Consider the following 24028-nt stretch of genomic DNA (forward strand, 5'->3'; position numbering starts at 1 on the left):
CTTTGCATTTTAGTCCTTCAATCCTTTCATATTTTCATTTTACTACGTCTCTCGTGGTTCGTAAAGAGAATAATTTGTAATCTAACGTGATCCAAAATTCATATTTAGAATTAACGTTTTGGATTTGATAATATATAGCTCATTTCGTTCTACCAGTTTTTAATATGTCCTCTTTATCACTATTTTCACGCTTCATAATCCCATTTTCATTTCAGCTCTAATTAACACATTTGATTTTCAATAAAGATTTTCATTTCAGCTCTAATTAACACATTTGATTTTCAATAATCTTTATTACCTTTCAATCCTTCAAACAGCTCCTTAATGTGTGTTATAAAGGAGTGTTTGGTTCAGTCCGACAATGCTTTTAAGATTTAACATTATGAAATTTAAATTTGGTAATGAATTTCACTTTGGTTTTTAGATTGATAAATATACATATTAAAACAGCCCTAAACCAGCCATGTTATAGTGATTGACAAATAAACCTGTAGTTTTTGAAAGAACTTTGACATGAATTTGTTTTAGTTTTCAAGAGAAATTGTTAATTACTTGAAAACAAAAAGTGTGGATTGGAGTGGACAAGATTCACTTTTGTTAGTTTTGTATTGAGAGGGTAAAATTGTCACATCAGTAGTCTGCAGTAGTAAGGACATTATTTTAGTCTTTTCCTCATGTTTGTGCTTTTAATCATTGGAGGTTAGTTTAGGTATAGTTTAAATTATGATTAGAGAAAAGATAGAGATTTTCTTAGTAAAATACTGATAAAACCCACCAACTCCATGATTACAAACAACTTTTTTCTTTAACTAAAATTATATTTACTTTACCAATCAGATAGCAGAACTAAAATGTAAAAGACACAGAAAAGGAAGAGAAAAAAAAAGTAGAGCATTAGAGTAGAAAATTTCTCAGTTTCACAAACACAATGCAGCGGTTTGTAATTGATCATAAGACTACATCACATAATATCTCAACCAGAACCTCAGCTTGATTTGTTGTAAAAGCGGATACCAACCGCCAATCCCAAGATTGCGAGAGGAACCAAGAACTGGAGGAGCTTAATAATGAACTCGGTTGTCTTATCCTGATTGTAATGAGGCTGCTTTGGACCTGTGTATGTCAACCGTTCTGGGAGTGTCGAGATGTCGATCTCTCCAACGTAGTATTTGCTCATCGTTTCTCTTGCGCTCTCACTATGACCCACGTCTTCAAAATCATCAGTTGCATCCTTACCTGTGGTCATAAAAATTACAGTGTGTAAACGATGCACAAACACTCAATGTACATTGTAAATAACTAATGCTGTATGACTGGAGGACTTATTACCTGTGCCAGACAACAACACCTCGTCACCACCGGGATGATCTTCCAAGAACTCGGTTACATTGTAAACCTGTTGAGACAATCAAAGATGGGCAAAATGGTAACCTCAAGCTAAAAACCAATACCCATCAAAGATAAAATCTGTGCATGATTCATTTAGTTTAACTCCAGGCCAACTGCCAAAACAACTGAAAGCTTGTTGATCGCATTCTGAGCTCATAGTACAAGTGAGAAAATCAAAATTATTCGACTTTCTATTACTATAATTCAAGAAATTTTAGAAGCAAAACAAAAGTAGAAATGAACAAGTGTTGTTCTTTGAGAAGATATAATTTATATTCACTTCCGAGTAGGAATTGGGCAAAGTTGAGGGAAGTTTCGTGCATTTTCATGTTATCCTCCTGCTTCTAACTTTACACTTAGAACCTTAAGAAACTTGAGTTGGCTAATGGTCTTGGTTATCTAGTTTTGGTTGTTGAGAAACTAGTACTTGACATTCTCCAACACAATTAGCATTCCTAGAGTATCTTTATCCTTTATTGATATGGTAGGTCAAGAAAGAGATTTCACATTACATTGATGAGAACGAGTGATGAACAAGTACAGCCAGCAAGAGCTTCCCACTACTAATTGGACACTAAATTTCTGATTTTACCCAAAGGATGGCTTTAGTGTAAAGGACTTTAATTCTAGAGAACTACTTGAAATATCTGGGTTCAACTTTAAAGCCGAGGTAGGGGAAGTCAATATTTTAAAACTCTTTGTATGTCATGAATCTTTCCAATGTGTGGATGAAGCCATCTTGAAGATTAGTAGGGCCGGACGTAAGTCTGATGGCTGGCAGGAAATTTCTAACATCAATAGAATGTGCAAATTCAACAGACTGAGGCTTCAGGATATAGCTTTGAGATCATATTATGGATGCCAAAGAAAAAAATCATCGATTGGATTCAGAAGAATCAGAATGAAAGAATTTTTTTATGATAGATGTGGTCTGCAGTGACAGACATTGACCCACCAGACAGCATAACAACGATGTATGTTGACTATTCATCCCCCAGACGCCTGATTTTTTTATTGGTTAGGTTTGAACGAAGTGTTGGACGTCCAACCCCCACTGGAGTCCAGTTCTCACATAGTATATGCATAAGACCTCCCTCGGTAGATAAGAGCATTCACACACACAAAAATAAAATGAGATCTTTGGATCAGTTCATTTTCAAGTCAGTGATCTTCATATTTAACCGCTCTTGAAACAAAGTTTTTCTACACTGATATTCCTGTCAGTGAATTGGCAAAAATATGAAAGCATTTGTTTCATAACAGGACTGCCAAACATGAAGAAGGCTAAGATTCTATCCATACAATGAGATCCTGGTCCTAAAGGAATCAAAGACACAAAATAAGTCCCTTCAAGACACTAAACACAGCGCATTTTTTAAGATCTTATAAATCATAAATCTCCAGTTCAGTCTTATATACTTGGTCAGGTGAGCACAGCAGAGCAAGAAATGTATATTCCGAAATTAAGAAGCCAAATCTATGCTTGCCATCATGTGAGTTTGTTTATCTTCGTATGCAAATTTGTTTGTTAACCTCATGAACTACATTAACCAATGTTACACATTCTCAGGCTTATAAAATCCACTTTATAATACTTTATAGATCAAAAACTCCTAAACCAAATATACGTGATATGAGTACACATTTATCGAACCCATTCCTTTCCAAAACTTATTAACTCAACCAAAAATCAATCCTCTAAGCCCCGGTGAGGATGAAACACCACTCTTCAACGATTGAGGCTGCGCTTGAAATTGATTTTGCCAACGATAAAAGTGGCTGACTAGAGGGAATGCTAACTGTAATTAATGTTTGGTGAACCTGATTATAATGCCAAAGGATATGATGCCTTCTAACCAGCAACAGAAACTCAAATTTTATCCTACTTCTCACGTTTAAGTTTTAAATACACCAAACACTAATTTTCCTCGTATTCAAGCACCGTTTGCTGCCATGATTTAAAAGCTACAAAATGAAGCCTGAAGCTCTTAGCATTCCCAAGAAAAAAGGCAAAGGAATAGTTCAATTTACACTGTACTCTGCAACTAAAATCCTTCATTAGCCAGCCCAATACAACATCATCGGCAAAGCTCACCATGCAGTAGCTTGCAGCCATGGATAAACATATTGATTCAACAGTGAAAAATAATGGGTCTGTCCAGAATGCATGTGAGATTTCAAGAGCAAAGAAGAACAAACAACTTCAGAGAATCAAACTCCTGCAGGCATAATAGAAAGAAGAAATCCCAAAAACAAAAACAAAGAAAAGGGTATGAAGAAAAACCTTGCCATTGATGATCAACCAACAGTCCTTGGGATTGTTGTGCTGAGAGACTTCAGCGAATGTAAAGAGCTTTCCATCACCACCCATTTGCCAATCTGCCCGGAGACGGCGGAGAAATGATAGAACCAAAGGAGAGTGCAGAAACTAGTGAGGGCGGTGCAGAAATAAAAAGGGTAGCGAGTAAATGCGTCAAAGTGGGAGACAGGGAAGCAGCATTGAATTGAATTGAATTTGAATTCTGGTGGTGGGTGTGAGTTATTGGTCCTCAGTGATGTCTTGGTTTGTGTTCAAACAGGAAACAGCCGACACTTGATCACTTGGTTTGGCCATCAGTGTTAGACAATGTGTTTCATTTGGAAGTTCACATCAAATTGTATTACAATGGGTTGTGCTGCTAATTGTACTATATATCTCTCAACCTTTCGGTTGAACCCTCAAATTGATAAGTGTCAAGAACATACCGATAAACTTATACAAGGCCATGTTTATCCCAGTGGAAACATAACAGATCAATAGAAATAAACTAGTAAGCACATTTGATTATCTTCTGTGTTGTTTACCATGGTTTACATTTGTACTAACACATGAGACTCACATTCAAAATTATAGTGAAATAACATAATTTGATTGATAAATTGAGATTAGTCAATCTGATTACACTCGAAAATTACGTCTATCGTTACCATTATCTTATCGTTGTGGCTACTATTATTGTTCCTGTTACTGTTGATAAATAATCAAGTTTAACCTATTTATTGTCACTGTTACCACTTGACCCACACAGATAAATTAATATCACAACAACAGTAAATATTACAAAATTCATAATTTGGAGTAAAAGCAATCAAAAGTTTACGATTCAAGTTTATTATAATTGATCCATCGATGAAATTTCACTATGCTTAGTACCAATTTTCATTACGGTTTTGTAAACACGATTTAAGTGGAGAAGTAGTAACAATGGTAGAATTTTGATGGTTTAATTTTTATGACGGGAGAGTTCAACTTCTACCACTGGTGTCATTTATGGTAGGATCTAATTTTTAGAAGTAAGGACGTGATTAGAATAATGAGCATACAATAATTTCTCCTAAATTTAAAGATGGTATAATAATTTTCCGACCCAAAATGTTTGGCCCATGAAATTATTGGTTATGTGATTGAATTTGGTTGGCTAAGAAGCATTCATTTCCAATTCCTTCCCTCTTCATCTCTCTCTTGTAAATCACAAATTGGCATATGTTGTTGGTTTGGTAAAGACAAGTTGGAAGAGTATATTTAGCAACTTCTCCTTTTAGACCCACGGAGAAGAGGTTGTGAAACTTTTTCCTTTCAATACTTAATGTTGAATACTTTTGGTATAGACAAGTTGGAAGAGGTTGTGATACAAACATTTTCATATCATTCATAAATGACTTGCAATATACAATAATATATTCAATAACCAACCATTTTTGGTATTTACTCTAACATCAACGTCAAGTTCTTCCTATATTAACAAAAAAAGGAAACAATATTATCAATTGAAACATAGTCGAGTGGATAAAACATTTCAATTTCTATCTTAAAAATGTTTATGGTTAGATTTTGTAGTTTCTATAATTTGAGACTTGTTTTGTGTTTTTTAATGTCCAATTTATAATCTATTTACTTTTAATTCATATTAAATTTAGTCCATATTTTAGTTTTATTGTTCATCTTTTAAAAGGTATTTATTTATTTATTTATCACTTCCTCACTTTAAATCGTAGAAATATAACAATTACTAAAAATAGAGGACCAAAATATTATTTTAACCAACAACGTGTTGAAGAAATAGGGTAAATGTTCAATTAAAAAATTAAATAAGTCATTTTGAAGAAAGAAATTAGAATGCTTAATAACTATATATATTTTTTAAATAGTTTTCTTTAATCAAGAGTTTAAATAAAAACAAAACTTTTTGAAAATTAATTTTGTTTGTAAGTCAATCTATGGTAAAGTAAGTTAGGCCTAATTTGCCCTAGACCAATATAGTTTTTCCTATTTTATTAATTCAACTATAATCTAACAGAAAATATCATCTCATTGTTACATATATCAGAAATGTATGTACATTCAATGTGGCAATCACTAAAATTTAGTTACACTAGTAGGAGTATTTGTGGGTTGGAGCCTAATCAAATTGTTTGAGTTCTAAGTATCTTCCACCCGAACAACTCTTAATAAATAGGGGCTTTAGCTTAGTTATAATTGTCATGCACTTCCTTCCTTGATGATAAGAAAATCTTAGTTCTCGACTCAAACATAAAAGATTTTGTTGTTTCAAGAACCTTTTGTATCTAAGAAACTAATATTTCATAATGTGAAACTAACATCAACCTAGAGAAAAATATTAGAAGTAGATTGCCATTTAGATTGAAGATTTAGAAGCAAGACTTAGAACCATGTTCTAGATTAAGTCACTCCACAATCAATCTTGATCAATGTCTAATTGAATCAATTTCATTCATTTATCTCAAGAATTGCAAGAAAAAAATGTTAGAAAATGGAAAAAGATAGTTAAATTTCTAAGGAAAAAATCTAAAACATGAGAGTTCATAAATTTCATTTGTAAGAATCTGATTACAATTAAGATATCTCCATTGTGATCTATTTAATCTAAAGAAGAAAAGGCCAAAATAAAGAAGAAAACGATCATTTTCTCAACTTTTATCTTCTCGATCATCATCTTTAATATTATCTCCATTAAAGTAAACACACTCGATCTTTTCAACCACTATCTTAAACACATCTTCCATGCATAAAAAAGAAAAGCAAAATGAAATTACAATAAAGACTAATAAAATATATTCGGACCGGTGACAACTTAAATTCTAATTCTTCATCTACTCCCACCAAAACAAACAGGAGTAGTTGAAAATTTAGGAATCATATTCAAAATAATTAAGTATATATAAATATTTTTAAAAAATTTACAAATATTACAAAATTTGTCAAATTCTATCAATGATAAAAGTTCATCACCGATAGACCATGTTGCAAATATTTTTAAAGATGCCGAATGTGATGAGTTTTGGATTTTAGCTATGCAAGAAGAATTAAATCAATTTGAAAGGAACAAAGTTTGGAAATTAGTCACTAGGCCTTCTAATGCATCTATAATCGAAACTAAATGGGTTTTTAGAAATAAGATGGATGAAAATGGAAATATCATTAGAAATAAAGCTAGACTTGTAGCTCAAGGTTATTGTCAAGAAGAAGGTATAGATTATGAAGAGACTTTTGCACCGGTTGCTAGATTAGAAGCTATTAGAATGTTGCTTGCTTTTGCTTCTTATAAAAATTTCATTTTGTATCAAATGGATGTAAAAAGTGCTTTTTTAAACGGTTATATTGTGGAGGAAGTTTACGTAGAACAACCTCCGGGCTTTGAAAGTTTTGATTTACCTAATCATGTTTATAAGTTGGAAAAGGCTCTTTATGGCTTAAAACAAGCTCCAAGAGCTTGGTATGATAGACTTAGCAAGTTTTTACTTGAGAATGACTTTAAGATGGGAAAAATTGATAATACTCTATTTATTAAAGTTAAAAATAATGACATGCTTATAGTGCAAATTTATGTGGATGATATTATATTTGGTTCTACTAATTCATCTTTGTGTGAAGAATTTTCCAAGTGTATGCATAATGAGTTTGAGATGAGTATGATGGGAGAACTTAGTTTCTTCCTTGGTCTTCAAATCAAACAACTCAAGGATGGCATCTTCATAAGTCAAGAAAAATACACAAGGGATTTGCTCAAGAAATTCAAATTAAATGAAGGTAAAGTTGCAAAAACTCCTATGAGCACTACCACTAAGCTTGACAAAGATGAAAAAGGTAAGTGTGTGGATATAAAGACTTATCGAGGTATGATCGGATCTTTACTTTATTTGACCGCTAGTAGACCCGATATCATGTTTAGTGTATGTCTTTGTGCTAGATTTCAATCTTGTCCTAAAGAATCACATTTCCATGCCGTTAAAAGGATACTTAAATATTTGCTTGGAACTATTGATGTTGGATTATGGTATCCTAGAAATGTTGAGTTTAATTTGGTAGGATATTCCGATGCGGACTTTGCCGGTAGTTTACTTGACCGTAAAAGTACTAGTGGGACTTGTCAATTTCTTGGTAGTTCCTTAGTATCTTGGTTTAGTAAAAAGCAAAATTCGGTTGCCTTATCCACTACCGAAGCGGAATATATTGCGGTTGCTAGTTGTTGTGCACAAATTCTTTGGATGAAAAACAAAAACTCCTTTTGTGATTTTGGATTAAAATTTGATAATGTGCCTATATTTTGTGATAATACCAGTGCCATAAATTTGACTAAGAATCCTATTCATCATTCTAGAACTAAGCATATATATATTAGGCATCACTTTATTAGAGAGCATGTACAAAATGGTCATATTACTCTTGAGTTTGTAAGTTCCAATAATCAATTAGCGGATATATTTACCAAACCTTTGAGTGAAGAAAGCTTTTGTAAAAATAGACTTGAGCTTGGAATTATTCGTTGTGATGCATCTTGATTTTATATCTTACTTGATATTGTTACCCTAATGCATATTGATAGGGGGAGAATTAGACATTTTGTATGTGTTCATATTTTTTGGGAGAGCTAACTTCCTTGGTATTGTTTTTGATGATTCCAAAGGGGGAGAAGTATAAGAAAAATATGTTTTTATCAATTTGTTGCATAATTGTTTTTATTGAATAATGCATATTTTTTTAGAGAAAAAATTAATTAAGGACAAAGAAGGTTCTCTTATCAATTGTTTTCAAGTATGATCTTTGTGGTGAAATAGATACATGAGCTTTATGGTTATACATCTTGATAATAGAATTACTTGTTGATCATGTGTGTTTCAAGTTATTTTTTCTTTAATGATTTGTCATCATAAAAAAGGGGAGGTGTGTTGGCTTTTTGGCCCTTAATCTTAAATTAATTTATTTTAATTATTCAATTAATTTATGTTTTGATTATAACAAATCTGATTTTTTTTATTGACAATTTTATTAATTTGAATAGACCATATCGTAGAGCTTGGAAAAATGATTCTAACGCCTCTTGAATCACCCAAATCGAAGTTCAAATGAAGAAAATATTGCTAAAAGAAGTTTAACGAAAAATACCCGAGATGGTGACGTGGCGACCAAGCATTCAATTTGAACCAATTAGAGAAAGCCACTTGGAGCAATGAAGGAGTAACAAATGTGGCTTTTTGTTATGTTTTATTGGCTTTTATAAAGAAAATGACTTTAATATTATTATTATTTTTCTTGTGTCTAACGGCTAGTTTTTTTAAAAGATGGTGAAGTTGCTTTATTGATTTCTTTTTAAACAAAGTATTTTGAAAAAACATATTATTATATTATTATTTGTATTGTGTCTAACGACTAATTAAGTTTAAATCTCAACCATTCATTTTTCTTTTACTTATATCTAATGACCCAAATGATTTTGAATTTATCTTTCCTTTCTTTTTAAATAATTTATTTTTCCCAAATTTCAAATTAGACAAGATCATTAAATCTTTACAATCCTCAAAAAGTGCAAAAAGCCAACATTGTTATTCTCTTTAAAACTTCCAATGTTTATTTTTTCATCTTATTCTTGAGAGCTTCTTATTGTATTGTGAGGATTAAATTTGTGAGCTTCAAATTGTATACTCACTCTTTTAGAGAGTTTTCTTTTGTGTGATTTAAAAACTTCAACATATTGTAACGGTTGGATCCTAACCCGTGGAAAGGATCGAGTTTGCTCTTGAACCCGAAAAAGGAGCAAGAATCGGTTCGGCTCAAATCCGTGGAAAGAGTCCAAAGAAGATTTTCAATCAAAATCCCAAGAGGTGCTTGGGAAAGTGGATGTAGGTTGAGTTTAACCGAACCACTATAAAATTACGGTGTCTTCTTCTCTAACTCTTTTCTAATTATTTTTTAATTTAATTTTAGTTACATATTCTTATTGGTTGAGTTTGATTGCATACTTTCATTCATATCTTTTTATCAATCTTGTTATTTAACAAAGTTTACAAAGTTCTTTATTTAAATTTAAAAAGTATCTAATTAGTTGATTTTACTTTTTATTTGTCAAAAAGTTTCTTTAAACCTTATTCACCCCCCTCTAGGGTTGCCATACCGATCCAACAATAGGGTGCAAGACGAAATTTACTCCTACTCGCTTTAGGGTTAGTAGATAGGTTGTTCTCTTAAGCATTGAATCCAAGTCTTGAACAAGGGGCCCCACCCTCTCATTAGCCCGAGAGTGATTAAGTTTATAGGTTGGACCTTAAACCAATTGTTCAATAGTGGATTAGTGAGACTTAAGGAACAAGATGTAATCTTGAGGGTAAAATGGTATTTTGACCCAGCCACGGTTACGAACAACCTATGAAGGATTAACTTACTGATTATGGTTTTATCAAATAGACACAAATATATCTATAGTGAGGGGAGTGCAACTACGGGACTTTGGTGGAATGACCCGTTAGTTAACAAATGTTGATTAACTCGGTCTAAAAGAGTTTAGCTAGTTAATCTTGAATCGTTGGAGCCCACGATCTAAAGGTCCATTAGATTCCCCTACTGGCTCATATGGATTAAACTTAGAACAGTGTGATGAAATAATTCGAATTGGAAGAAGAAAGAGAAACTGACAGATATAGTGATATAGTCGCCGATCTTATGATTAGAAATAGAGCTTTATGTTTAAATAAGATTAAGTACTATAAGTATAAATATAGATTCATACTAAGAAGCTTAAAATTGATGGAAATGGTCAAAGTTGTAAAAAGTCAAACTTTGACCGGCCTTATATTCAATTGTGATTTGAATTTTGGAAAAATGAATGTGGATTCATGCTCGAGAGGTCGGAATTAGTCAAGATAGACAAAATGGTAAAAAGTCAAAATATTGACTTTCGACTTAGAAAAGTCAAAGTTTGACTTTTGACTTGAAATAGTGGGTGGTGTTTTTCACAAATACATTTAATAAGCAAATTCTAGCCATAACGTGTTGTAACTCTTTACACAATATAAATAGATATGTGTTCAATAGAAATATGATTTCAAATTATAAAATCAATTCGATGTGTTAGCCAGTTTACACATTCAAATCTCATTGACAGACATTTCTAAATCATATAGAAACCATTTCCTCACAAAATCATACATCATATCACATAACGTGTTTCATAATTCATAACGCAGAACCATTTCAGATATTAAATTCCATCTTTGTACCCTCCTCAACTCCAAAGTTTACCACACTCTTTTACTAAGTTGCAACTGTGTGAAGTAATTTCAACCAACAACAATTTTTTCATCAATTCCATTACACATAACACGTCTTCCAATGCCAGAACACAAAGCAAGCAAAGGTCAACTTATACCAGATCATACACCAAATATATTCTAGAACACATAGCAAAAATAAGGTATCCTATCTCAGATCACATAGTAAGGACGAAGGATCATCCCACACCAGAACATACAACAAGTGTGAGGTATATCATCGTGTAGGGGTACTAAAGATCATTTCACAACAACAATTTAGTTTCATTTTCAAATCCAATTCATTTGCAAACCAAATCCATCTTAAAGATTTGGGAAACATAATAGAATTTATTGAATTAAGAAATTCAAGAGAGAAATATGTAGAAACTCAAACATAGTGGAAATTCATTTAGTTTGAAAACATTTAAAGAAAAACCACTCATAATTGGTAACCTTCTCCTCGTGAAGTTTTTGGTCAAAATCTCTTGTACTCCCTTGCAAATTCTTACCACATTTGAGCTTGCACTAACTTGTTGAAAACCTTTGTAATTCCTTGAACTCTTTCTTAGATAAACTCAAGATGAAGAATAATCTCTTTGAGCATGTCGAATTCCTCCTATTTATAGGCTTCTTGATGAAGCTTTCCATGTTGAATTGATGGCTTATGCTCGACGGTGAGGTTTGTCTAATAACAAAATGTCACATGGCTTCTACCACTCTTATCCTGAATTTAGTTGGGCGACAAGGTCAAATAAGCTCACCGACCTTATTACATCAACTACTTTACGGTGAAGGAAGGCTCACACCACCTCCCACCTCAACGCATAACTAGAATGCTTTACATAGTTGCTTTGCAACACTTTCAGTCGCTAACTCTCATCACACATAATCTCATCGCACTAACTCGTTCTTGTTCCGTGCAATCTTAATGCGTAGCTTCAAAAGACGATCAGGGTGTCACAAAAATATAACTAAAATATTTAATTATTTCAAGGTAAAATTTAAATATTACAAGAACGTATACAAAACTCAACTTGATAATGTGTGTACTAACTTATAATCGAGGTGGAGACATGACGGGGGCAAGGTGAGAAATATACACCCGATTTCGTTTGCAAATAGAGAAAACATTTATCCGCACACTCTCATTTTCTATCTAATCAAAGATTTTCTACGGCACCGCCGTGTGGTCCGAACTATGTGAATTAAATGGACATGTCTATACCCTAGTCTTGGTTTAAACTTTTACACCTTAACCAAAATTTTATGTAATCTAAATGGAAAAAGGAAATAAAGAAATAAAGAGAGAGGGGAAAAAGAGAACTGACTTGTTGGATAAGTCAGGTTTTGGTAGATCGAGAGGTTCGATACAAAAAGCAAACCATTTCAGTACCGAATTCCCCAATTCTCACTCCATTCCTTCTTCTTTCTCATCTTCATCCTCCTTCTCTGTTCTCTCAAACTTTCTTCCCCAATAGGGTTTCTAAAACCCTAGTTTTGTTTTTTCGATTAATTTCTATTTCCCCACAGATCCGAGCTCCGTGTCAGTCTTCGTTTCCTCTAAGCTATGGCGACTTTGGTGAGCTCTGCGGGTGGGCTTTTGGCGATGCTTCACGAATCCCATCCTTTGCTCAAGCTTCACGCTCTTTCGAATCTCAACAATTTGGTTGACAACTTTTGGCCCGAGATCTCAACTAGCGTCACTGTCATGTACGAATTTGCTTTCTTCTTTTTTTCTTGATGAAAGTTTGCATTTTAATTCGTGGGGTTCTTTGGTTGTGGACTTGAGTGTTGTTGTTAGTTTTCATGGATTGTAGAGCTGTTAATTAACGAGGGAGAGAGTGTATTATTTCTTTTCAGTATGGATTCATCGTGGAAAACGTCTATCTGAACTAACAAATTATAGTGGGTGTGTTATTTTGTTCGGTTCGAGAAAATGGAGTTCAGAGTGCCGAAGTGATTAATTTTGGAGGACATTGGTATATTGGAAAATGCTAGGTTAGACATTTGTTGAAGTTAAGTTGGAATCATGGCTTATGTGGACCTGCATTCTGATTCTGGAATTTGGATTACTGATAAGCAACCGTGCCTTCTAATTTCGGTTCATAGTTTAGTTACCTTTTCTTCTTTTGACAACATTTCGAACCAGAAATTTGCCGAGTCTTCTTTGAAAAACAGATAGGGTTTGGATAATGGTATTCCAGTTGTTGTTGGGTTTTTATGAGCCTGGTCTCTTAAAATCTCTGAATCATAACATCTGTCACATGTTCAGCATCTCTTAGTTAAGGTGTCTTGGTCAGGATGAATTGGCGGGGATAACCCATAACTCATGGGAGTTCATCATTCATGATTGATTACAACGGGGGATTGTTTAGTGCTGGCTGTCAATCATGAATGATGTATATCATTTTCGTTGATTTTAACTGTGATTTTTTACCAGCTGTAAAATATGATGGATATGGATCTGTGAAGAGGTGGACAGATTGTGTGGGGAGGTTTGGAAGGCTGTAAGATTGAACGCTTCTTATGGGGGTCAAATACTTGGCCGTTTTGTAATTTTGTAGTTAGGGTTTAGACTTCCTTATGTCTTTTTTTTCCCTTTTGGATGTATGTCTTTATACATTATTTTATTTTTCTCAATTAAAGCTTGGTTTCATACTAAAGAAGAAAAAAGAAATGTATGGACGCAGAGCTGTGTTGTTGAAAAATGTAGGGACATATTATTTGTTGGTGTGCTCTATAACTCATGTTGTTGGTGATGTCAATGTTATGATAGTGCGTATTGTAACTCTATTTGTGACACATGATTCGTTCCTTTTCAGTGAAAGCTTGTATGAAGATGAAAAATTTGATCAGCATCAGAGACAATTAGCAGCTTTACTTGTGTCAAAGGTAAATGAGGTCCTTCTGTAATGGTTTTCTTGGATAAAAGTTGCTTTTCTTTACTCTCTTTCTATCATGCTTCTATTACCATTTGATATAAATTCATGAGAAATTATATCCTTTGGACTCGGATACCCAGTAAAAAGAACAAACTACCATGAATGGTGATAACATTAAGGTGGATCTATAATTTGTTTTGTTTCCCATCCGCAGGTCTTCTATTACTTGGGTGAACTTAATGACTCCTTATCTTATGCACTTGGAGCTGGTTCACTCTTTAATGTTTCTGAGGACTCTGATTACGTTCATACTCTTCTAGGTAGGAATAATCATTATGCCAACAATTCTACATAACATTGTGCCAACAATTCTACATTGTGCAAAAGTTATTATTAACTGAATTCATGTGTGTGTGCGTATGTGTGTTTGATTCTAAAGTTATGTTTGTGGCTCAGGATGAATCTTAAGCTTGTCAAATAAGAATATTTACTGGTTATGGGTATTTTATAGATAAATTATGATTTTACTTGAATTGATTGACATTTATAGAGGGGTTTTAGGATGCTTTGTTAAAGCAAAGAACTTGATAATTTGATATTGATGTTGCTTTACTTGAATTCTCAGCTAAAGCTATCGATGAATATGCTAGTCTCAAGACCAAGGCAGCAGTGTCAAATGCAGAAAGCACAGATGTTGACCCAAGGTTGGAGGCAATTGTGGAGAGAATGCTTAATAAGTATGTGGGTCTCTCTCTCATTCTAGCATGTATCTTTTTAGGTGTACTATGGATGTGTCTTTCCAGCATGTCTCTCTCATTCGAGCATGCATCTCTCATTCTAGCGGTCAGCACTTTTCTACCTGTTGGTTCCTCACCATATGTCTTTTTAGGTGTATCACGGATGGGAAATACCAACAAGCTATGGGAATTGCAATTGAGTGCCGAAGATTGGACAAATTAGAGGAAGCAATCACAAAAAGTGATAATGTTCAAGGAACTCTCTCTTACTGCATAAATGTTTCTCACTCATTTGTTAACCTTAGAGAATACAGACATGAGGTGAGTATTTCAATCCACTTGCTTATTGAGAGCTTAAAAGTAGCTACATTGTTTTCCCATTCTATCAATTTTTGCTTTTTTTGCCAGAGTCTGAGTGATATGCCTTTATGGAAAAATTTACTATTATATTGTATGACAATAGTGGATTCGTTTATGTCATAGACTATTAGGCAAATTTATTGTGCTTATTAGTCTAAGCTTATTATATAAGATGTCAAGATGGAATTCTTAGATTCTCAAAACATGAAACATTGTGCATATTGGCTTGGTCATGTTACCAACCAGAAATAAGCTTAAGCATAAATGTTGGTCTTTACTCTTTCTTATCATACTTGTTTATGGCTGCAAAGTGATCCAAGGCTTGGGAAGTTTCTTCCATGCATTAATGATTTTGGTGAAATTGTCTTAAAAGGAGTAGAAGTGATCTATTCACGTTTTCTTCCTTTTCTGCTACCTTCCGATTCAATCATTTAATGGACTTATATGGAATGGTTGAAAAACCAGATCACTATGACTCTTTGTGAAGAATTATGTTTTATTTTCTTTAGTGCCTTTGTTATTTTAATTACAGATGTAAAGTGTTTTCTTCCCCATCTTTTTCCCTTTATAGGAGCATTTATGTGCATTGCGTTAATATTGAGCTACAAATATAGGATGAAGAGAATTTATTAATTTTAGTTGGAATATATTTTGAATTTGGAGGTTGAACTATTGGTTCTTTCAGAGACTTTAGAATGACCATATATTTAGTTTAGAAGAAATACTTGTGCTTTACAGCTTTTGGAAGTTAACCAATTAAAATATCCAATATGAAGCATACAATAGGGTGAGAATGTTGAGGTCGATGCTCATCTTTCTTGTTTCGTTAATCGTATAGGTTCTTCGTCTTCTCGTCAAAGTATATCAGAAGCTGCCTTCTCCAGATTATTTGAGTATTTGTCAGTGTCTTATGTTCTTGGATGAACCTGAAGGTGTTGCAAGCATATTGGAAAAACTACTTCGATCTGAAAACAAGGATGACACTCTTCTTGCATTTCAAATTGCCTTTGATCTGATAGAGAATGAGCACCAGGCATTCTTACTAAATGTGAGGGATCGGCTTTCAGATCCTAAGCCTGAACCTCCAGCAGCAGCACAACCTAGTTCAAACGATTCTGCTCAAAGTGAAAGTTCTCCTGCTCCTGAGGATGCTCAGATGACTGATGGAAGTTCTGCCACCAGTCTGACTGTACAACCAGCAGATCCAAAGGAGGTCATGTATGCTGAAAGATATACAAAAATCAAGGGAATTCTATCAGGAGAAACATCAATACACTTGACCCTACAGTTCTTATACAGTCACAACAAGTAAGAGATTTTCTTTTTAAGCCTTTCCTTTCAAACTAAGGTTTAAGGGTTGAAGTATGAGGCGAGCTAGTATCTATTATTATCATTATCATTATCATTATTGTTGTTGTTGTTGTTGTTGTTGTTGTTTATTTCTTTTACCTTTATTGTCAATAGATCGGATCTTCTCATTCTAAAGACAATAAAGCAATCTGTAGAGATGAGAAATAGTGTCTGTCATAGTGCTACAATTTATGCTAATGCAATCATGCATGCTGGAACCACCGTGGATACATTTCTCCGTGAGAACTTGGTGAGCCTGATCTTGGACTTCAAGCTTTTCTTCATTTTATAATTAGTATATTGTTTGTTAATATTCATGCTGTCTTGCTCTTCTACATATTTAGGACTGGTTAAGCAGGGCCACCAACTGGGCTAAGTTTAGTGCTACAGCAGGGCTTGGTGTTATTCACAGAGGCCATTTGCAGCAGGGAAGATCTCTTATGGCACCATACTTACCACAAGGTGCGTCTGGTGGTGGTGGCAGTCCTTACTCAGAGGGTGGTGCCCTTTATGCTCTAGGTCTTATTCATGCCAACCACGGTGAAGGCATAAAACAGTTCCTACGAGATAGCCTACGAAGTACTAATGTAGAGGTACACAGTGTTTTAAATTACTTGTAGTTGATGCTTGATGTTGGGGCAGTATGGATAAATCTTTGTTATTTCGATGGATTCAGGTTATACAGCATGGTGCTTGCTTGGGTCTGGGTTTGGCAACTCTAGGGACTGCTGATGAAGAGATTTATGATGACATCAAGAACGTACTATACACAGACAGTGCTGTTGCTGGTGAAGCTGCTGGCATCAGTATGGGCTTACTTATGGTTGGTACGGCGAGTGAGAAGGCTAGTGAGATGCTTGCCTATGCACATGAGACACAGCATGAAAAGATCATCCGGTAATTAGGGCTCTGTTCTCTAGAATAGTACTTGGTGTAGTGTTCAGTGCATCTATTACAATGTTTTCTTATTTCTTATACTCTTACCCAGTGGCTTAGCATTGGGTATAGCCCTCACCGTTTATGGAAGAGAAGAAGAAGCCGATACCTTAATTGAGCAGATGACTAGAGATCAAGATCCTATAATTCGTTATGGTGGTATGTATGCATTGGCATTGGCTTACAGAGGTACAGCAAACAATAAGGCAATTCGTCAGTTGCTTCATTTTGCTGTATCCGATGTGAGTGATGATGTTAGGAGAACAGCAGTTCTTGCCCTTGGGTTTGTCCTCTACTCGGAGCCTGAGCAGGTTAGTGCCATATCAATTCTTAAAGACAAGTTGCTCCAGTTTAACAGTCCCATAATCTCATTCCTTAATCTCTTATGTTTGAATTTCTGATATCACTTTGTTTATAAATCCAGACTCCTCGAATTGTCTCCTTGCTGTCTGAATCTTACAACCCACATGTACGGTATGGTGCTGCTCTTGCAGTGGGCATATCTTGTGCGGGAACGGGATTGAGTGAGGCTATATCCTTGCTGGAGCCCCTAACATCAGATGTTGTTGATTTTGTTCGCCAAGGTGCACTTATTGCAATGGCTATGGTCATGGTTCAGATTAGTGAAGCCAGTGATTCTCGTGTCGGAGCATTCAGGTATTATCCTTACATTTTTATATTCTGTCCATTTCAATTCTCTGACATCTTTTTTCTTTTCTGTTCAACTAATATACAATTTCTTATTTTAGGCGACAATTGGAGAAAATAATTTTGGATAAGCATGAAGACACCATGAGCAAGATGGGAGCAATCTTGGCATCAGGAATTTTAGATGCTGGCGGTAGGAATGTTACTATAAGATTGTTGTCCAAAACCAAACATGACAAAATCACTGCAGTTGTCGGTCTTGCTGTTTTCAGCCAGTTTTGGTATTGGTATCCCCTTATCTATTTTATCAGTCTGTCCTTCTCACCCACGGCATTTATTGGACTGAATAACGACTTGAAAGTTCCAAAATTTGATTTCCTGTCTCACGCAAAACCTTCATTGTTTGAGTATCCTAAACCAACCACTGTGCCTGCCGCTACGTCTGCCGTAAAACTTCCAACTGCAGTTTTGTCAACTTCAGCAAAGGCTAAAGCCAGGGCTAAGAAAGAGGCTGAACAAAAGAACATTGCGGAAAAGTCTGCTGCTGAATCTTCATCCGCAGGTTCTAATTCTGCTAAAGGCAAGGCTACCGCTGAGAAGGATAGTGACTCCATGCAGGTAAATTTCACTTGATGGTTATCTTCTGCTTTTTATGTGTATATTATCACCCATTTCGGTCTTTGTCGATTTGGGTTTATGCTGCATTTCATGTTTGTTACTTGTAGCTCTGCTGCATCCTTTTAAATTTTTATTGTTAAGGAACCATGTGACGATAGTTGTACTGTGTTCTTTGGCCTACTCTGTGGCAGGTTGACAATCCACCTGAGAAGAAAGCAGAACCAGAGCCCTCTTTTGAAATTCTGACCAACCCAGCTAGAGTGGTTCCTGCTCAGGAGAAAGTCATCAAATTTTTAGAGGACAGCAGATATGTACCGGTGAAGTTGGCTCCTTCAGGTTTCGTTCTACTGAGAGATTTGCATCCTTCTGAACCTGAGGTCCTCTCTCTAACGGACACACCGTCATCAACAGCATCACCTGCCAGTGGTTCAGCAACCGGGCAGCAAGGTTCAGGATCAGCCATGGCTGTAGACGAGGAGCCTCAACCACCCCAGCCTTTCGAATACACATCGTGATCACATCTCAGCTGTTGATTTGTTTTGACTTGGTATCATGTCATCTTTACTAGAAGACATTGCGGAGCAATCTGGGCATAAGTAAAATGCAAGATATTATTTAGAGTTTGGTTAGCTCAAGGTGCTACCGACACCTATGTATTAACTGGATTTCTTTCTTTTCCATGTATCAATGTTTCAGATTCTAGAAAGATGGGATTGGAATTGTGTATGGAAAGCTGAAGCCACTCTATGCTCAAAAAGTGTTTGATGCATTTTGTAGTCGAGACATTATTATCGTTGCCGAGCGTCTCGGTGACTGAAGAGCTCAGTGATACTTCTTAGTTCTTTACCACCTGTTTAGTTCTTTTTTCTCCCCCTTCCCCAACTGTTTTCCAAATTAATCCCCTCATTTGGGAGTCAGCTATGCGATTAAAACAAGATGGTGCTATTCCCCTTGCCATTTGAGATATTGATCTGGTTTCTTTGTTAAATCTCACTTTGAATTATGTGATTTACTCGGACTTGATTCCAAGCTATGATGTTACATTGCAAAAGAATCATATGATTGGCTACCAAGAACACACGTGTATGTATACTAGCATTCTTTAGAGAGACATGTTACATAGGGTGAGTTTCAAAGCTATATCATTGTAAAAGAGAGAGCTATTGATGTAATATCAAACCAACCAGACAAGGTCAATGTTGATAAGAATTGTGCTACTTTTTGTGGAGACGAGGGGGAATAAGACTTCCCAGGTAGTGCAACTTCACATCTCACATTCCTCTAGGATGGAACTCATGTTCATGTACTGATTGCTTATTTATCTTAGTAGATTTGATTTTTCAAATTGATTCCTTTTTTTCTTTATTTTTCATTTGCCAAATTTTAAGAAAAAAATATGCATATCATGAACTTAAAGAAATAATACTAATATTTAAGTCACGTTAGCTAATAAGGGGCAATTGAAAAATTAATGTAGTTTTGAAAACAAAATTAGGGAAAATGGGTTATTTTGAAACAAATTAGGGGGTTTTTTGTTTTTAGTTGGGTGAGATGCACTCTCTATAATATTTTTTTCTTTTTGTTCTCTTTTATTTATTTTACTTATTTTCAAACACATTTTACATTTTTTTTTCTTTTAATACTTTTTACGGAGAGTTTACAAAACTAATAAAATAATTTATGAGACTAAATCTATAATTAATGTTTAAGAAAAACGTTCTTGAGTTATTGTTAGTATAGTTTTCCTTACTTTTCAACTTTTATTTATTTATTTGGATAATATATTATTTATTAAATTCAATTTTTTTTATATAAATTTAAAAATCATATACTTTCTTTTTAGATTATAGAAGTGTGTTATCATATTTGAGTTGATTATAACTTATTACCGATTTTAGCCATTAAATCATAAAAGAAATTAATTAATCAATATAAACTAAATAACTCAAAATAATAAATATGAAATTTTAAAAATTTAAAATCATATTCTAAACCTTAATTATAATTGATTATTCATTTTAGTCCGGAGTAGACAATAAAACCCAAAAATCGAACCAATTGTCAAAATCGAATCAAATCGAATCCATTCTTTATACAAAATAAAAAAATATGGTTTGTTGTAGTCTCAAATAGTTTAAACGAAATTCTTTTCAATTTGGTTCGATTTCTAATTTGAAAACCACTTTTAAAATCGAGCCATTTTTAATACATAAAATTATATATAAATATATAATTTTATTTAAAAGTATTTTTGAAGATTAATAAATTTTACAAGAAATTTACAACCTATAACAAGCTCTATCACTGATCGTTATTCATGTGTCAACATGACATGATAGAATAAAAAATAATAATAATAAATGTATATACTAAATATATATATAAAAGTTTAGTAATTGATTAGGGTTTGTTTTGTTGCCTTTTTATTTTTACCCAGCCGCCTCCATCATCTATCTCTTCTCGCATCTTCCTTCAGCCGCTTCCATAGTCCATCTCTTCTCACATCTCCCTTCCGGCCTTGGCCTTCCCTCCATCTCTTTCGTCTCGCGTCTCCTCTTTCCTCTCCCACTCTCTCACTCTCCTCTTCTTCCATCTCTTCCATCTCCACCACTACGCCGGCGTACGACACACTACCCAATATCAATCCAAAATCCAACAACATGGTCTCCGGTTCCGGTATCTGTGCTAAGCGCGTCGTCGTTGACGCCAGGCATCACATGTTGGGAAGACTCTCTTCCATTATCGCCAAAGAGCTTCTCAATGGTCAGAAAGTCGTGGTCGTCCGGTGCGAGGAAATCTGCATTTCCGGTGGATTGGTCCGCCAAAAAATGAAGTACATGCGTTTCTTGAGGAAGCGAATGAACACCAAGCCTTCTCATGGCCCCATTCACTTCCGTGCTCCCGCTAAGATCCTTTGGCGCACCATTCGTGGGTATTGTTCTCTTTCTTTCTTCTCCATTTCTGTATTTCCTTCTCTGTGATTGAGAGTGAATCTGGGCATTTGGGTGTCTTTTTTTTGGATTCTGTAGGATGATCCCCCATAAGACTAAGCGTGGTGCAGCGGCACTTGCCCGTTTGAAGGCGTACGAGGGTGTTCCTCCTCCGTACGATAAAATGAAGAGGATGGTCATCCCTGATGCCCTCAAGTAAGCTTTGTTTGAGCTTAATCGTTTAATGTTTCTTATTTTCTGATTTGAGGTTTTTGTATTTACGAATTCGTTATGTTGCTTTGGAAATTCAGGGTCTTGAGGCTTCAAGCTGGACATAAGTACTGCTTATTGGGCAGACTCTCTTCGGAGGTTGGATGGAACCACTATGATACCATCAAGGTGAGAATTCATTTTCTGTATCAATGATTTTTATTATATTGTTACAAATTCATGCTGCTGTTTGGAGTTTGGTTGAGTATAACTGCAATTGGTATTTTTTTTGACTCAATTATGGATGAACCTTTGTCTTATAATGCCTGTTGGGTGTTGTTGTTTGTTCACCCTTTTGAATGTTTACAAATGTCAAAGTGGTGATTGGCCTGCTATTCTGCCTATGAACTTACTCCATAAACAAGGCTTTTATACTACCTTATAAACAAGGATTTTATACTACCTTATAACAAGGCTTTTATACTACCTTATAAACAAGGCTTTTATACTACCTTGTAAACAAGCCTTGTATACTACCTTATAAACAAGCCTTGTATACTACCTTATAAACAAGCCTTGTATACCCTTCTAGTTCTAATAAACCATCTAAACATATCTCCCTGATTGGATTTTCTGTTAACTGTTTGTCCTTTCTTACATACATATGCCTTGTTCCAATGCAGGAACTCGAGAGGAAGAGAAAGGAAAGATCCCAGGCTGCATATGAGAGGAAGAAGCAGTTAAATAAGCTGAGGATTAAGGCCGAGAAGGTTGCTGAGGAGAAGCTTGGTCCCCAACTTGAAGTTATTGCTCCTATCAAATACTAATTTGTGATTTTGATCTCAGATACAGGAATTGAGTTGCAGTTGAATTTCGTTTTCCAATTTTGATAACGTTTAAACTCTATTTTAGTAGACCATGATGCATCTCTGTATGCTTCTAGAATTCTTCAGTTTAGCCAAGTTTTTAATATTTTTTTGTTATGCATGTTCAGTAGATTCACGATGCCCGTTTAATCCAAGCAAAAATGTTTTTATTCCTTTGCTATGCATACGGTTGTGTCTAAACTCTGCAGTTAATTCTCATGGATTGGCTTGAAAAATTAATCATTTTCGTTTCCAAACCTTCATAAGATGGATTCTTATTTGGCGTTCTACTACTTTGCATTCTTTCGAACATTTTGCTTTTATTTCCTTGTTCTCTAATTTGTTTTTAATTTCTTGTTCTCTAAATCAAATCGTAAGTATGGGGATGTCTTCAGTTCATATGCAATGGCTCGACCTTGAGGTCAAGATATTTGATAATGCATAATTAAGGCATAAGCTAGGGTATAGAACATTGTGTTGCAATAGGATCTTATTGGTTGAGGATTGACTTAGCTGGCATTGCTAACTACAATATAGAAGTGATCGAGTATCTTCCTGAACTCGTAATTGTCTTGCTCACAATAGAATGTACCATGAAGTTGTTTGAGAAAGTAAGCATACTCAAATCATGTACAAGGGAAATTCCTTCCTCAGTAAAAAGATATTAAGGAGAGATCTAAGGAGATCTCGTTGATAAGATTACTCTGAGAGCAAATATTGTTTAAACCTTTTCAAATTGTCATAGCTTCAAGAATTCAAATCTCATAGGATCTGAAAAAGGGGCAACCCCGTTGATATATATAGTTGGGACCGAAACAGTTTGATACCTCTTACCATCTAGGCTAGAGTAGGAATCATACTTATCATTAATATATTTTTCAATCAACATGCTAATTTTACTATAATCGATTAGAAAATTTTGGAATATCAACATGTTCATAGCCTCCCAAATTTGCCTTGCAATAACTACAATTTATCGATCTCCAAGGCAGAACCTGGCTCAATGATCCACATCATCCCAACTCAATTTGTCATCGCAAAGCACATCCACATCAGATTCACAAAACTGTGGTCAAACGTCCTAACAAATTGCTTTGGAAGAGGACGATCGGAGGTAGGGGCATCATTAAAATACTTCCAAGTTTTTAGATCAAGATAATAAGCACTTTTAACAAACAATACTCTCATACTCGCTTCTGAACCATTATCAACAATATCAATTGATTAAAGTTAGGCTTGATAAAATCTTCATTATGCCAACTAGGTTCAGCTACTGCTATCCCTTCTTGAATAGTTGTTTGCCCCCAAAGGATGGTTCTCCATCTATAATTGTGATAAAAAGAATTAAAGAAATTGACAAAATGCACGTTTAATCTTTGAGATTTATTAGTGATGTCTATTTAGTTCTTAAAGTTTTAAAATAAACACTTTAGACTTCAAAGTTTGAGAAATAATTCTAGATGGTCCTTAAAGTTACATATGACTAACGGCAAAATGATAGGACGATAAGTCTGTTG

The 24028-nt window shown here is 34.7% G+C and overlaps 3 protein-coding genes across 4 annotated transcripts; 2 read left to right on the forward strand and 1 right to left on the reverse strand.

Moving 5' to 3' along the window:
- Positions 1 to 870: 870 nt before the first annotated feature.
- On the reverse strand, positions 871 to 3922 carry LOC101213506 (cytochrome b5). Its single transcript, XM_004138909.3, has 3 exons — positions 3674 to 3922; positions 1330 to 1396; positions 871 to 1236 (listed from the first exon to the last, which is right to left on the reverse strand). Exons 1-3 carry the CDS (start codon positions 3758 to 3760, stop codon positions 986 to 988), a joined length of 405 nt encoding a protein of 134 aa, XP_004138957.1. The 5' UTR covers positions 3761 to 3922; the 3' UTR covers positions 871 to 985.
- Positions 3923 to 12304: 8382 nt separating this feature from the next.
- Positions 12305 to 19471, forward strand: LOC101213742 (26S proteasome non-ATPase regulatory subunit 1 homolog A). 2 transcript variants are annotated; one of them, XM_031880808.1, is made up of 13 exons: positions 12305 to 12684; positions 13797 to 13866; positions 14071 to 14176; positions 14482 to 14593; positions 14746 to 14914; positions 15792 to 16261; positions 16418 to 16553; positions 16648 to 16896; positions 16980 to 17200; positions 17292 to 17550; positions 17664 to 17896; positions 17989 to 18505; positions 18682 to 19471. In XM_031880808.1, exons 1-13 carry the CDS (start codon positions 12542 to 12544, stop codon positions 19018 to 19020), a joined length of 3024 nt encoding a protein of 1007 aa, XP_031736668.1. In that variant the 5' UTR covers positions 12305 to 12541; the 3' UTR covers positions 19021 to 19471. The 2 variants fall into 2 exon arrangements, with proteins under 2 accessions (XP_031736668.1, XP_004138958.1); XM_004138910.3 differs by having other exon boundaries at positions 12311 to 12684; positions 18697 to 19471.
- Positions 19472 to 20913: 1442 nt separating this feature from the next.
- On the forward strand, positions 20914 to 22774 carry LOC101213988 (60S ribosomal protein L13a-4). The gene is made up of 4 exons (XM_011650787.2): positions 20914 to 21437; positions 21535 to 21651; positions 21747 to 21834; positions 22329 to 22774. The coding sequence occupies exons 1-4, from the start codon at positions 21166 to 21168 to the stop codon at positions 22470 to 22472; spliced, it is 621 nt and encodes a 206-aa protein (XP_011649089.1). The 5' UTR covers positions 20914 to 21165; the 3' UTR covers positions 22473 to 22774.
- Positions 22775 to 24028: the final 1254 nt, after the last annotated feature.

This window comes from Cucumis sativus, chromosome 2 (genome assembly GCF_000004075.3).
Source record: "Cucumis sativus cultivar 9930 chromosome 2, Cucumber_9930_V3, whole genome shotgun sequence".
Taxonomy (NCBI): Eukaryota; Viridiplantae; Streptophyta; class Magnoliopsida; order Cucurbitales; family Cucurbitaceae; genus Cucumis; species Cucumis sativus.